Raw genomic sequence first — 15684 nt, forward strand, 5'->3', positions numbered from 1 at the left:
ACAAAGCCAACATTTGAACTGAATTCCAGATGACCCCAAAACCAGTCCTAAATATTTTAACATAATGACTCAGACAACAAAAGCCTCTAATCACACATTTGAAACTATCTGAGAATAAGTTAACAGAAACTACTTTTATGAACTTAAGAAATGCAATGCTAACAAGTACAGTGATCTACCCTAACCACTTGCAACGTTAGCCCAAGCCACATATATTTTTGGTGATATATTTTTAAATAAATTTCACTCAAAGAAAGTTTACATACAATAAAATGAACCCATTTTAAATGGATATTACAATAATTTTTGACAAATGTATGCACCATGTAACCACAATAATCCAGATACAGAATATCCCTGTCACCCTGAAAAGGACACTTACACACGATCCCAGTCAATTCTTACTACCCTCAAGTCTCAAGAAACTTCAGATCTTCATTCCGTCAGTATAGATATGTCCTTCTTAAAAGTTTCATAAAAATTAAACATACAGCACATAAGTCTTTTGTGTCTCCTACTTTTGCTAAGTATAATATGTGTTCCATGCATCAACACTTCATTCCTTTTTATCACTAATAGGTATTCCATCAGACAGGTATATCACTATTTACCTACCATTAAGAACATCAGCTGGTTCTTCATAGATGAACTTTATCCAATTTAGAAAGTACCCTTCTGTTGCTATTATGAAGAGTTTTTATCATAAATGTTGAATACGTAAAAATCTTTCTGCATCTACTGAGATGACCATATGGTTTTTCTCCTTTAAACTTTTTAATATGTTAGATTATATCAACTTTTGAATGCATAGAATAAACCGCATTAGTCATAATGTATTAACATTTATATATTTTGCTAGATTTGATTTGCTAATATTTTGTTGAGGATTTCTGTGTTTATCTTCATGACATAAAGTGTTATAATTCCTAAAGTCATACAGACCTAAGAAATCTGAAACAATTTGTGGAAGATTAAATGCTTGACAGAATTCAGGAGTGAAAACCACATAGGGAATTTTCTTTGTGTGAAGATTTTTTTCCTCTTTTTAACATCTTTATTGGAGTATAATTGCTTTACAGTGTTGTGTTAGTTTCTGCTGTATAACAAAGTGAATCAGCTATACGTATACATATATCCCCATATCCCCTCCCTCAAATCCTCCTTATCCCACTCCTCTAGGTGGTCGCAAAGCACCAAGCTGATCTCCCTATGACATGCAGCTCTTCCCACTAGCTATCTATTTTACATTTGGTAGTGTATATGTGTCAGTGCTAGTCTCTCACTTCATTCCAGCTTACCCTTCCCCCTCCCCATGTCCTCAAGTTCATTCTCTACGTCTGTGTCTTTATTCCTATCCTGCCCCTACATTCATCAGAAGCTTTTTTTTTTTTTTAGATTCCGTATATATGTTAGCATATGGTATTTGTTTTTCTCTTTCTGAACTTACTTAACTCTATATGAAAGACTCTAGGTCCATCCACCTCCCTACAAATAACTAAATTTCGTTTCTTTTTATGGCTGAGTAATATTCCATTGTATATATGTACCACATCTTCTTTATCCATTCATCTGTTGATAGACACTTAGGCTGCTTCCATGTGCTGGCTACTGTAAATAGTGCTGCAAAGAACATTGTGGTACATGACTCTTTTTGAATTATGGTTTTCTCAGCGTATATGCCCAGTAGTGGGATTGCGGGGTCATACGGTAGTTCTATTTTTAGTTTTTTAAGGAACCTCCATACTGTTCTCTATAGTGGCTGTATCAATTTACATTCCCACCAACAGTGCAAGAGGGTTCCCTTTTCTCCACACCCTCTCCAACATTTATTGTTTGTAGATTTTTTGATGATGGCCATTCTGACCACTGTGAGATGATAACTCATTGTAGTTTTGATTTGCATTTCTCTAATGATTAGTGATGTTGAGCATCTTTCCATGTGTTTATTGGCAATCTGTATATCTTCTTTAGAGAAATGTCTATTTAGGTCTTCTGCCCATTTTTGCGTTGTATTGTTTGTTTTTTTTGATATTGAGCTGCATGACCTGCTTGTATATTTTGGAGATTAATCCTTTGTCAGTTGCTTTGTTTGCAAATATTTTCTCCCATTCTGAGGGTTTTTTTTTTTTTTTGTCTTTTTATGGTGCCCTTTGCTGTGCAAAAGCTTTTAAGTTTCATTAGGTCCCATTTGCTTATTTTTGTTTTTATTTCCATTTCTCTAGGAGGTGGGTCAAAAAGGATCTTGCTGTGATTTATGTCAGAGTGTTCTGCCTATGCTTTCCTCTAAGAATTTTACAGTGCCTGGCCTTACATTTAGGTCTTTAATCCATTTTGAGTTTATTTTTGTGTATGGTGTTAGGGAGTATTGTAATTTTGTTCTTTTACATGTAGCTGTCCAGTTTTCCTAGCACCACTTACTGAAGAGGCTGCCTTTTCTCCATTGTATATTCTTGCCTCCTTTAACAAAAATAAGGTGACCATATGTACATGGGGTTATCCCTGGGCTTTCTATCCTGTTCCACTGATCTATATTCCTGTTCCACTGATCTATATTTCTGTTTCTTGATTACTGTAGCTTTGTAGTATAGTCTGAAGTCCAGGAGCCTGATTCCTCCACTTCTGTTTTTCTTTCTCAAGATTGTTTTGGCTATTAGGTGTCTTTTGTGTTTCCATACAAATTGTGAAATTTTTTGTTCTAGTTCTGTGAAAAATGCCACTGGTAGTTTGATAGGGATTACACTGAATCTGTAGATTGCTTTGGTTGGTATAGTCATTTTTACAATGTTGATTCTTCCAATCCAAGAACATGGTATATTTCTCCATCTGTTTGTATCATCTTCAATTTCTTTCATCAGTGTCTTATAGTTTTCTGCATACAGGTCTTTTGTCTCCTTAGGTAGGTTTATTCCTAGGTATTTTATTCTTTTTGTTGCAATGGTAAATGGGAGTATTTCCTTAATTTCACTTTAAGATTTTTCATCATTAGTGTATAGGAATGCAAGAGATTTCTGTGCATTAATTTTGTATCCTGCTACTCTACCAAATTTATTGATTAGCTCTAGTAGTTTTCTGGTGGCATCGTCAGGATTCTCTATGTATAGTATCACGTCATCTGCAAACAGTGACAGCTTTATTTCTTCTTTTCCGATTTGGATTCCATTTCTTTTTCTTCTCTGATTGCTGTGGCTAAAACTTCCAAAACTATCTTCAATAACAGTGATGAGAGTGGGCAACCTTGTTTTCTTCCTGATCTTAGAGGAAATGGTTTCAGTTTTTTCAGTTTTTCACCATTGAGAACGATGCTGGCTGTGGGTCTGTCATATATGGCCTTTATTATGTTGAGGTAGGTTCCCTCTATGCCTACTTTCTGGAGAGTTATCATAAATGGGTATTGAATTCTGTCAAAAGCTTTTACTGAATCTATTAGATTATCATATGATTTTTCTCCTTCAATTTGTTTATATGGTGTATCACATCGATTGATTTGCCTATATTGAAGAATCCTTGCATTCCTGGGATAAACCCCACTTGATCATGGTGTATGATCCTTTTAATGTGCTGTTGGATTCTGTTTGCTAGTATTTTGTTGAGGATTTTTGCACCTATGTTCATCAGAGATATTGACCTGTAGTTTTCTTTTTTTGTGACATCTTTGTCTGGTTTTGGTATCAGGGTGATGGTGGCCTCGTAGAATGAGTTTGGGAGTGTTCCTCCCTCTACTATATTTTGGAAGAGTTTGAGAAGGATAGGTGTTAGCTCTTCTCTAAATGTTTGATAGAATTCGCCTGTGAAGCCATCTTGTCCTGAGTTTTTGTTTGTTGGAAGATTTTTAATCACAGTTTCAATTTCAGTGCTTGTGATTGGTCTGTTTATATTTTCCATTTCTTCCTGTCTTACTGGTTGTTTGGCCTGAGACATCCAGCACTGGAGTTTGCAGGCAGTAAGATAGAGCTGGGTCTTGGTGCTGAGATGAGGACTTCTGGGAGACCTCACTCTAATTGGTATTCCCTGGGATCTAAGGTTCTCTGTTAGTCCAGTGGTTTGGACTCGGAGCTCCCACCACAGGAGCTTGGGCCCGACCTCTGGCCTGGGAACCAAGATCCTGCACGCTTCGTTGTGTCGTTAAAAAAAAAAAAAAAAAAAGGAAGAAAGAAAGAAAGGAGCAGTACGATATCAAAGAATAAAAAACAATAAAATAGAAAGGTAAAAAATATATTAGGAAAAATAAAACTATAATTGAAACAACTGCAACAAGGTAAAATAAAACCACAGCAGAAAAAAGAAAAAAAGGGGGTGGGGAGGGGAGAACAAGCCAAAAGGAGAGATCACCAGTCACTGGGGTTTCCTCCCATACCCTTAGGTGTCTGTGGTCTACCACGGGTGCCTGGTAGGTGCCCTAGTTGTGAGGAGACACGAATTCCGCGTCCTCCTAGTATGCCATCTTGACTACACCTCCTGTGTGAAGATTTTTGATAATCAATTCAATTATGAATCAGCAGATGATTCTAAGGTGCAATTATCAGTTTGAGTATTTGATTATAGCCATAAAATAAACAGTTTCTTTTAGATTTAGTGATTCTAAACTTTACTACAGTCATTAAAGCATGTATCATTAAAATAAATAAATAGATATTTCAATTATCTAGTACTAATGGATAGGCTAATTGCTTTTGAACTCTACAGTTAAACCTTCTCGATCCATAGCTCACCTCTTCCACTGTATATGCCCAGTTTCTTCACCTGCAAAATGGGATACTTCATAGGATTGTTATGAGAATTAAATCAGTTGATTCCTGTAAAGCACTTAAAACAGTGCCTGGCTCAGGGCCTATTACTTTTAACAAGTTTAAAGATGTATTATTGAAAACTATTCAAGTGGGAAAGAGCATGATCACATAGAAGGAGCAAAAAATAAAAGGGCAACATAGACACTAGAAGGAAGAAAGCAGAGGGTCGGGGGAGAAGGCAGGGACAAAGGAGGAGAAAAGAACAAAAGAATGGAGAGAAAGGGTAAACAGAAGGTCTCATAATCAGACAAAACAGAAATCTTACCCTATAAGGTATTTCTAATATTTTTATGCCCATGTTTTATCCATCAGAGATTGTCCTTGCATTGCTAAGCTTTAAAAAAAATTATATTTGCATCTTATGTATGGCACTGTCAGTCATAAAACGTAACAGCAAATCTTCCTATTAAACCTAAAACTCTCCCTTCCTCCCTTTCTCATGAAATCTCTACAGCAAAAACTACTTGATGACTTGCACCTCCATATAAAATGACTTAAAACCACCAAGAGCCCCAAAATACAACTACTTTTTGAAAAAACAAACAAACAAGAATCATTATGTGAACTGCACTGAGTGCTAAAGAAAAATAATATAAAGTAAGAAACCTGATGAAAATACAAAGCACTTAATGGAAGCAATCCAAGTTCACTATTAAAGTGAATGGGTCTTACATTAAGGTAAAACATGTAAACCAAGTAGAAGAACTTGGAATCTACTTTAGTTGCTGGCATAAATTCCCCCTCTTTTTACTCCAGAGAAGAATATCTTTCACCATCATTCAAAGATTTTTATGATACTCCTGCATTTCCTAAGAAAATGTTGTGTTTGTGTGTTATGAACTTAAAATCTGTATTCCTTAGTTCCTAAAAAGAATCATTTAGAAAGAGCATCTGGCTCTAACAACAACTTGTAAAGACTCATATAACATATTACCAGTAAAAGCACTGAAGCCCCAGAACATTCTTCCTTACTCACCAGGAGAAGGAGTGCAAGGTGAAAGCTAATGTGAGATTAGACACCAAAGTAAATTGTGCACCATCTTAACTCCTGGAGACTAGGCTGCAGATCACCAAATTTCTATCCACCACCTTTAGCACACCCAGGGTCCATCACCATTCTACAAGGATCCTGTGCCCCACTAGCAATAAGCATCATCTTCCTTTTCAGAGCCTGAATAATGAAATGAAACCTCAGATTGACTCCTCCGAAGAGAATGAACGTAAGACACGAGAACTCCTAAAGAACAATCTACCAGAGTTTCTTAAACATTTTGTGCAATGTATCCCTCTAGTAGCCCGGTAAAGCCCAGAGGTATACATGGCTCAAAACATTTAACAATCCCTGTTGGGACCTTTTTAGTCTTCTCAAAATTCTGACCTCTTCACTCTGCACCTCATTCTTCGCTTCTCTCCTTTCTTATAGAAGAAATTAAAAGTCAGATTATCTCGCCCTCAGCTTCTGGGCACTAACTCTGAAGTACCTCCAATAAATTGAAACTAATCATGATACCTATAATGTAAATCTCATTTCCTCCCACCTCCTGAGTAAATCCTGTTCTGCTGATAAGTCCCATTCTTCTGAATTTGCATCTTCAGCTTCTGCCCCTCTACTTGTCCTCTGCCATTAGCATTTGAAAATGATCAAGACTTTTCCTTCTTAAGAAAAGAAGGAAAACATTCTGGAGTATATGTTGCTACACTGCTTTACACTTACCAATCACCTCTCTTCACTGCTTTTGTCCAGGTCATTAATGATTTCTTCAACCCTAAATCAGGATTACATTTTATTTCTTACCTTACTTATCTTATTTAACCTTGCAGCAGCATCTGACACTACTGTCCATGTCCTCCCTGAAACACTCCCTTCCCATGATGACCACTCACTCACAGGTTGCCTCCTGGCTCTCTCTCTGTGCCTTCTTGGTCTTCTTTTCAGTTACTCTGTCTTGGCCTAGACCATAAATGTTGCTACGCAGGATTCTATCTTAGGCTGTATTCCCTTTTCACCCTAGACATCCTCCCTAGGTAATCTCATCCAACTCCATGGTTTCTTGTATCACCTAACATACTTTCAAGCCTCAATTTTGGACATCCACCCCAAATTTCTTTTCAAGGTTTCAGACACACACATACAACTGACTACCAGATATCTTCACTTGGATGCCCTGACACCCCCACAGGACTCAAAGTCAACATCTCCAAAAGTGAATTCATCATCTTCTCCCAAAAATTATCCCTTCTCTGCAAATGACATCATCTACCCAGCTTACTGACCAAAGATCTGGTAGCCTCGACTCTTCTTTCTCAGTTATTCCCCATCATCCCATCATCACAAGGTGCAGTTCTTTATACCGCCTATTTAGCACAGGAATGCTACCCGTGTTTCTCCATTCACATGATCACTTCTCTAGTTTAGGTTAATACTATTTCTACCTAAATTATCAAAACATTCTCAACTGGTCTCGCTACCCCAATCTTATTCTCCTCCAATCCACCCTTGACACTGCAACCAAACCACTCTATCTAAAAGGTAATCTGGGGCTTCCCTGGTGGCATAGTGGTTGAGAATCCGCCTGCCAGTGCAGGGGACATGGGTTTGAGCCCTGGTCCGGGAAGATGCCACATGCTGCAGAGCAACTAAGCCTGTGCGCCACAACTACTGAGTCTGCGCTCCAGAGCCCACGAGTCACAACTACTGAGCCCACATGTCTAGAGCCCATGCTCCACAAAAAAAGAAGCTACCGCAATGAGAAGCCCGCCCACTGCGACGAAGAGTAGCCCCCGCTCGCCACAACTAGAGGAAAGCCCATGCGCAGCAACAAAGACCCAAAGCAGCCAAAAAATAAATAAAATAAATTTATATAAATAAAGTAATCTGATCATTTCTCTCCCCTCTAAGGCTTCTCTGTGACTTGACTACCAGTCCTGTAATGCCTTCTTAAGCCTGACCCAACAATTTCTCTAGCCTCAAAACTTACCACATCCAACTATACACTCTATAATCCCTCTGAATTGAATCTCTTTCAGGATCTTGAAACTGCTCTGCTCATTCTTTACCCTCTGCCACAAACCTGCCTAGGGATCTCGTACCCATTCTGAGATCTCAATCTTTAACTTCCTATGGGGCGCATTCCCTTATATCCTTCTCAGTCTGAGTTAGCTCTTTACACATCTATAGCACCCTGAATCTTCCTGCCACAAATATTTCTCATGCTGAATTATAATCACTTGTCTAATATTCTTTTCTTTCTCCATGGACCAAAAGCTTCAAATATGGGGAATAATCATGACTATGTTGCTCATCATTGTATTCCCATAAACATGCACAATATGCTCAACAATAAGCACTCAATATACTGAATGAACAAACATACGAATGTTGAACTAACTAAATAATAGTATTTATATTTAGAATTTCACTTCAACTTTTAAATTTCAGATCTGGGAATGCACTGAGTCCATGGGAAATGCCATCGAACCCACATATTACTGCTCATATTTCTCACAGGGGTGAAAGTACATGAAAAGACAGTTCTATAGGCATGACTGACATGCAAACACATGAGCTACAACAGTGAGAATTACCTAACAGCCTCACCCCCATATGTTAAATAAAATAGTAAAGTAAAAAGATCCGAAGAAGAGAATTCCAGTTGTGATTTTACCACTTGGTGGTTAAATAATCTGAGTTATAATTTCTTCACCTTTAAAGTGGAGGTGACGCTAACTTCAAAAATTATGAGGATTTAACATGACAAAGTATTTGAAAAGTTCTCTGTACACCTCAAACCACTATGCATTCATTCCTCCACTGAGCAACACTGCGACACTGTTTTAGAAACTAGGTATGCAGCAGTGAACAAAACAAAATCTATATTCTACTATGGGGGTAGACAGACAATAAGAAAATAAATAAGAAATAATAACAAATGTATCAAAGAAGATAAGGGAATTAAAGAATGGAAGATAGAAGCTTTTTGCTGTTTTATACAGAGCTATTAGGAAAGGCCTCACTGAAAAGGTGATTTCTGAGGAGAATCCTGAAATCAAACTGAAAGCCATTAAGGATATCTCAAAGAACATTCAGGGCAAATGTATACAGCAAGTACAAAGGCTGTGAGACAGAAATGTTCCTGACATCTTTAAAAACAGTAAGAAGACTAATGAGAACAAAGGGGATGGTTAAGTAGGAGATAAAGTCAGAGAGGCGGGGGGGAGACATTTGGTGGTGCCAGGTCTTGGAGGGTTCTATAGCCAATTTAAGAAGACTTTGGCTTTTACTCTAAGTAAAATGGACAGCTACTGGAAGGTAAGCACTTTAACATTCAGTAGGGAGGTAATGGCAAATAACAGACTATTGCAATTATACAGGAAAAGGTAACTTACACCAGGGTAGCAGCTGTTGAGGTGGTAAAAGAAAACAGATTCTGTACATTTATTTAGTAGGTGACACAGTCTGTTACTGAATCAAGTATAGAGTGTGGTATTACGAAGAGTAAAAGGTGAATCCAATTCTTTGGTCTAAGTAAAAGAAGGATGGAGTTGCCATTAGCTCAGATGAAGAAGACTGTACAGAAGAAGATCAGTTTTGACCATCTTAGTTCAAGATGCCTGTTTAGACATCAAACTGGAAATTTTTTTTTTAAATAAATTTATTTATTTATTTTTGGCCACGTTGGGTCTTCGTTGCTGTGAGCAGGTTTCTCTGTTTGCGGTAAGCGGGGGCTACTCTTTGATGTGGTGCGCGGGCTTCTAATTGTGGTGGCTTCTCTTTGTTGCGGAGCACAGGCTCTGGCGCACAGGCTTTAGTAGTTGTGGCATGTGGGCTCAGTAGTTGTGGCGCACTGGCTTTGTTGCTCCATGGCATGTGGGATCTTCCCGGACCAGGGCTTGAACCCGTGTCCCCCGCATTGGCAGGCGGATTCTTAACCACTGCACCACCACGGAAGTCCAAAAATGGAGATTTTTATAGGCTTAATGTGGGGAGAAGACTTAACAAGGGATAAAATACCAGTAGATATAGTCACTGGCTTTATTAAAAAGAAGGAAAACTGAAAGCAAGTCCTACTTAGGAAATAAGTGGAATCTGAAAGGTGACAAAAAGACACTCTAAACAAGAAAGGCTAAGAATATTTAACAAAATTAAAGGGCAGTCATTTCATTATAAAAACAGAAACATCACACTTCCCTAGAGAAGCAAAGCTTTTCCTGAAATTGACTACTAAAAAGATACTAATCTTGAGATTTTATATAGAAACCACTGAGTAACAGAATAGATTATAAGTTTACCACATTCCTAAATATAATAGGGGCTTTTTTTTATAGCTTTTATACCACCGTTCTTCAATGAAAACTGAGGGCATAAAAATAAATTACCCTAAGGCTCAGGTAATACTGTCAACCTACTGCCTAGAGTCAGAATTACCTTCTTAGCAGTAATAGCTAGAATTTAACTGGTCAAACCATGAACATCATCCTATATACTTCAGTTTATTTATTAAAAGAAGAGAAGAGCTCTACTAAATGTAAAGGAGTGTAAGAAGAAACTATGTAAAATAAACAAATGCAGTGGATATGGCATTCTAATACTATAAGCAAAAAACAAATTAAAAAATGTATTATGTACAGTTGGTAATTCTTTTAACAGTTACCAGAAACATACACCATTTTACTGACTAAAAAAGACTATCAAAACACCAGTTATACATAGAAGATGTTATATTTTGTTAGGACACAGGAATAGTGGACATGAATTCTCTAAGTCATAATGCATAAGATATCAAACTCTTACATTAAAACTTAAAGGACTCTATGCCTTTATCACTAAAGTTCTAAAGACCTTATAAAGTACTCACTTCCTGGCATTTACATCAATATGCAAAAACTTTCTGCCTAAAAATTAGAGTTAAAAAAAAAAAGGAATTACAGTGTACTTCAACCACTGACTTCCCACCCCATAATCACAAAGCTCCACATTTAGAATGCACTGCTATTGGAAAGGGGTTAAGCAAGCAAGGAAGTACATTTTTAACAGATATGATTCTGCAAGGTTACTAAAATTCAAAGAAGGCTGAATGCTGCAAGGAATGCCCAAAGTTTTATAATTATGAAAGTAATGAACTACATCCAAATTTAAATTTGTCTTTTGCTAGTGGTTCCATATGGACTTTAAATTTTGTACATAGTTTAAGGGCTCAGTTTACAAGGCATCATAAAGATGATAGAAATGTCCTGTACATTTATTGTGGTAGTGGTTTTCATGGATGTATACAGTTGTCAAAATCATCAAATTGTACATTTTACATATACACAGTTTACTGTATGTAAATTGTATTTCCAATAAGGTTAATTTTTTTAAATGTCACAGAAACTAGTTTGAAGGCTCTCTCACTGGCCAAACCTGGCAGTATCAAAATAAATAATAATGGCAATAATAGATTAATACCTAGTGAATAAAAAAGAAACAACTGATGAGTCCACGCTGATTTAAAAAAAAAAAAACAACTGGGGAGAAAGCAAAATTCTTCTCTATAGAAGAATGTCAAATAATAAACAGATGGGATGATAGAATTAGAAAATCATCATTTTGCAACTATCACAGTAAAAACTGATTCAGGCAAAATTTATCTGTGGATGCTTTAACTGCTGAGTGAAAGTCTGATGAGGAATAAGATATTTACATAGTCTCAAAGTACCTCCCCACAAGACACTTATCAATTAGAAGGAAAAAAACAGTAAACTTACAGTAGCAGCACAGCTTTAACCAAGTAATCAAATTTAACATCACCAGTAATAAAAGACACAAAGCACATGTGTCCTCCATACAATACAATGAGACATCATCATTCTGTAGCCCTATCAATAAAAATATAACCTGAAACTCCAAACTGGAATCCATTATACAAAATAACTAGCCTAAACTCTTTAAAAATGTCAAGGTCAAGAAAAACAGAGAAAGGTTGGGGATCTATTCTAAACAAAAGAAACTTAAATAAATTTTCTGCATGGTCTTGTCTAGGAGAAAAAAATAGCTATGTAAAGTATACTAGAACAATTAAGAATTCTGTATATGGACTGTGAATTAAACAGTATTGGTAACATTAAATATCTTGATTTTGATAACTGTACTGTAGTTATAAGAGACTGCCCTTGTTCTTAGGAAATACACACTGAAGTACTTAAAGGTAAAGGGAAAAAAGACCCCCAGATTTTTTTTTTTTTTTTCCGGTGCGCGGGCCTCTCACTGTTGTGGCCTCTCCCATTGCGGAGCACAGGCTCCGGATGCGCAGGCTCAGCGGCCATGGCTCACGGGCCCAGCCGCTCCGCGGCATGTGGGATCTTCCCGGACCGGGGCACGAACCCGTGTCCCCTGCATCAGCAGGCGGACTCCCAACCACTGCGCCACCAGGGAAGCCCTCCCCCCAGATTTTTAAATAGAAATTTAGTAATAAATTAGCAAATGAGGCAAAATGTTAACAATTGGTGGTGAATATGGATAAAGGGTACTATGGGACCTCTCTATTTTTGCAATGTTGCTCCAAGTTAAAAAAAAAGTTTCAAAAAAAAAAAAATCACTGTACTGCAGTTTAAAGGATGGACCCATAAAGTGAGAGGTAGTGAGCAAAAGTACACAGGAATGAGATCAGAAACAGAAAATTCTTAGAAGTCTTGAGTCTTCTAAGAATATGTATGTAGAGTAATATTAAGTGGTAATTTCTAAAAGTTTTAGGTTTCTCTGTTACAGAATGAGAGGGTGGCACTAGGACTTTGTAGCTCTAAACCTAGATGTCTGTGAGCTTGCTCTATCATTTCATGCCCTATTCTACCATTTCATTACTTGACTTTTTTCAAAGCTCAACACTTTCTTGAGAAGAAGGAGAAAAAAACTGCATAAATCTTTCATGTGCAAACAAACCATAATTATGGATGAGGATAAAAATTTCAGAGAACTTTCTTTATAAGGTTTAAAATGGTAGAACTAAAAATGCATCACAAAAACTTCAGGAATTATCTCAACAATGATTTCTAGATACCTTTTATAAATTATGTTTACTATTACCATCTATTAAATGTAAAATGATTTAATTTTTTTCTCTAAAATTTATTCCCTCACCATTGAGGACAGTGAGGCTTACAAATTGCATTTGCTACACATAACAACCTTATAATGCTTTCCTACTTAATTTCAAAATATTGAAGGCACTGACAAAAAGAAGCAAAAGAAACTAGGTTCAAAACAATCTGCAATGTTGCAAGCATTATGCTTAGAAACTATCTTGCTAGTTCACAGAACAGTCCTCTTAGGTAAAAATTATTATTCCCATTTTGCACACTAAGAAACTACAGTTAAGCAAAGATGACCAAACCACACTCCATGCCATCATGGAGCCCAACATCCTAGATAGATTAAAAAACAGAAGTGTCCACTGGAATGCAGTATGAAGTACTAGGTACAGAAACAGTCTGGACAACCTTAAGACTTCATCTCATTGTTTTGAATGATATATAGTTGCTATGGTCTGCAAATTTGTGTCCCTGCAAAATTCCTATGTTGAAATCCTAACCCCACAAATTAAGAGGTGGGGCTTTTGAGAGGTGACTAGGTCATGAGGGCAGGACCCTCAGGAATGGGATTAGTGCCTTACAAAAGAGGCTCCAGAGAGATCCCTTGCCTCTTCCACCATGTGAGGACAAAGTGAGAAGTCACCAACCATGCATCAGGAAGAGGGCCTCACTAGAACTCAACTATGCTGGCTCACCTTGATCTTGGACTTCCCAGCCTCCAGAACTGTGAGAAATAAATTTCTGTTGTTTATGCTACCCAGTCTGTGGTATTTTGTTATAGCCGCCCTAATGGACTAAAACAATAGTCTTCATATCTTGACATTACACTGTCTCTGAAAAAAAAGGCAATACTGGCAACCTTAAGGTTGTATGTCTATACCTCAATATCTGAATCTATCTAACCATTATAAAACTGCCAAATAATACTAGTTAATGCAAGTACAAAACCCTGAACATTCTCATTACACATACTTTTCCATAAAGAAAAAGATCTACTTATCCCTACACTATCACTTATGAATTTAGTTTCTCTTAAAAAAAAAAAAATTCTCCTAAATCCCACAGCAATTCACAGACGTAAAAAAAATTAAATCTAGCTTTGGGATAAAATCTTTTTCAATCGTACTTTTGAACAGTGAACAAATTTAAGATTAATTTATAGGTGAGTCTCTAAATGACAGAGATCACAAAATAATTTAAATGACATTCTGGCTGCACATGGAAAACAAAATCTATTATGTGAATATAGAAAATAACCAGAGGAAGATTTTTTTTAAACTTCTACTATTTCTGAAGTAGTTCAGCCATTTGCAAACTCTGGGCAAAATTGTATATAAGTAGGTCTTAAGTGGAAAGAAATCAGATAACATAAGTAGTATTGTTTCATAATAAGGGTACTATACGTTTACTTCTGGTTGAAGCAGACATTGGAAGGAAAAATAGTAAATTCTTTGCCTAGATATTTAGGCAAATACTCACTTTAAGTCCCTGTCATAAAGTGCTTTTTTAAGGTAGATAAGATAAAGCTCTTAGTTCAAAAGTAAGACTAGAGTTTTAAAAAATACAAAATAAACACTAGATAAAATATAAAGTTTATTTAAGTCTATTCAAATTTTTTAAATAGTCTACCTGAATCATCCTGGGCTTCATGAGCTTCACCATCATCTGTTACCTCTAACTCTTTCACAAAATTTGAGGGAAACAGTCCCAACTTGTTGTTCAGGGTTCCACTCCACCAGCCTTCTTCTACCTGAAAGAGTTCACAACTCAAAGATAATAAAAATTTCTCTTAAGTTTTCACTTCCCCCACAGAAAAACTGAGCTATAGAAGTGAATGAGCACAAAGTTAGTGATGCAAAATAATCCCTTTAAATCTACAAGAAAACACAAAGGGAAAAAATATATTTTGAGTAGATTAAATCTGTGTGGATTGGATTAATCATATATGGGATTAATCATATATCAATAGCACTTTGCAACACTTAACAACGAGAATTTATGATCAACTGTAATCTATGAAGCAAGTAATTTTCATGAAAGTATCAGATAACCAAGAATAACGTATTAACAGCAACAAGAAGATAGCTCTCTTCTGCAATGTCACTGTTTTAAACACTATGGAGCCTCTGTCTGTAGTTATGACATACATTATTTAAGCATTTGAAAATTTCTGATTTGGAAAAAGTTTTATGAATATAAGAATATAACTTCCTAAATGGCACAAAAAATTACTAAGTAATTTATCTATTTTACTTGAACAGTGAGTCTTAACCCAAGTATGAAAAAGAATCACTTATTTTTAAAAGTCCAGATGCCAGGCTCAACTGAACACTCCCAACCCCAACCAGAAATATTCTCAGGAACGAAACTCCTTAGAGAAATGTTTACATTCACAAATAATGAGGCTTATTATTATTTAATAATAATAAGTTATGAAGTTATTTAATAATATTAATAATTTTAAAAATGTATAATTTCTTCTAAGGATGCTAAGAGGTCTTAAGTAAAAATAATTTTTTAAAGAGTAAACTATTTACTATCAAAATTTACTTGACAGCAGTACATGCAATATCATAGCTAGAAAAGGTTCTTTTTTCTGTTTAAAATATTAAAAAAAGTTTTTCATCTCATCACAGTTACAAAGGAAAATTTAATAAGTTATTCATCCAACAGGCACTATGTACAAGTCATGGTGTTAACTGATAGGAAAATATTCAAATTTGCACATGAGAAATCTCTGTCCTTGAATAAAACAATCTAAAGAAGAAAACAAACAATGAGCAGATAGTTACAATACAATGTGAGAGGTGTTATAGCAAAAGTGTGAACAAAA

General features: G+C 36.2%; 1 protein-coding gene across 3 annotated transcripts in view; it reads right to left on the reverse strand.

The window, feature by feature from the left end:
* Positions 1 to 15684, reverse strand: part of CD2AP (CD2 associated protein) — a 103751-nt gene that overhangs the window by 36909 nt on the left and 51158 nt on the right. For all 3 annotated transcript variants that reach the window (XM_019949849.3, XM_019949851.3, XM_019949850.3), the window contains one exon: positions 14481 to 14601. In XM_019949849.3, the coding sequence (XP_019805408.1) occupies positions 14481 to 14601 (121 nt within the window). The remainder of the gene's footprint in view (positions 1 to 14480; positions 14602 to 15684) is intronic.

This window comes from Tursiops truncatus, chromosome 10 (assembly GCF_011762595.2).
Source record: "Tursiops truncatus isolate mTurTru1 chromosome 10, mTurTru1.mat.Y, whole genome shotgun sequence".
Taxonomy (NCBI): Eukaryota; Metazoa; Chordata; class Mammalia; order Artiodactyla; family Delphinidae; genus Tursiops; species Tursiops truncatus.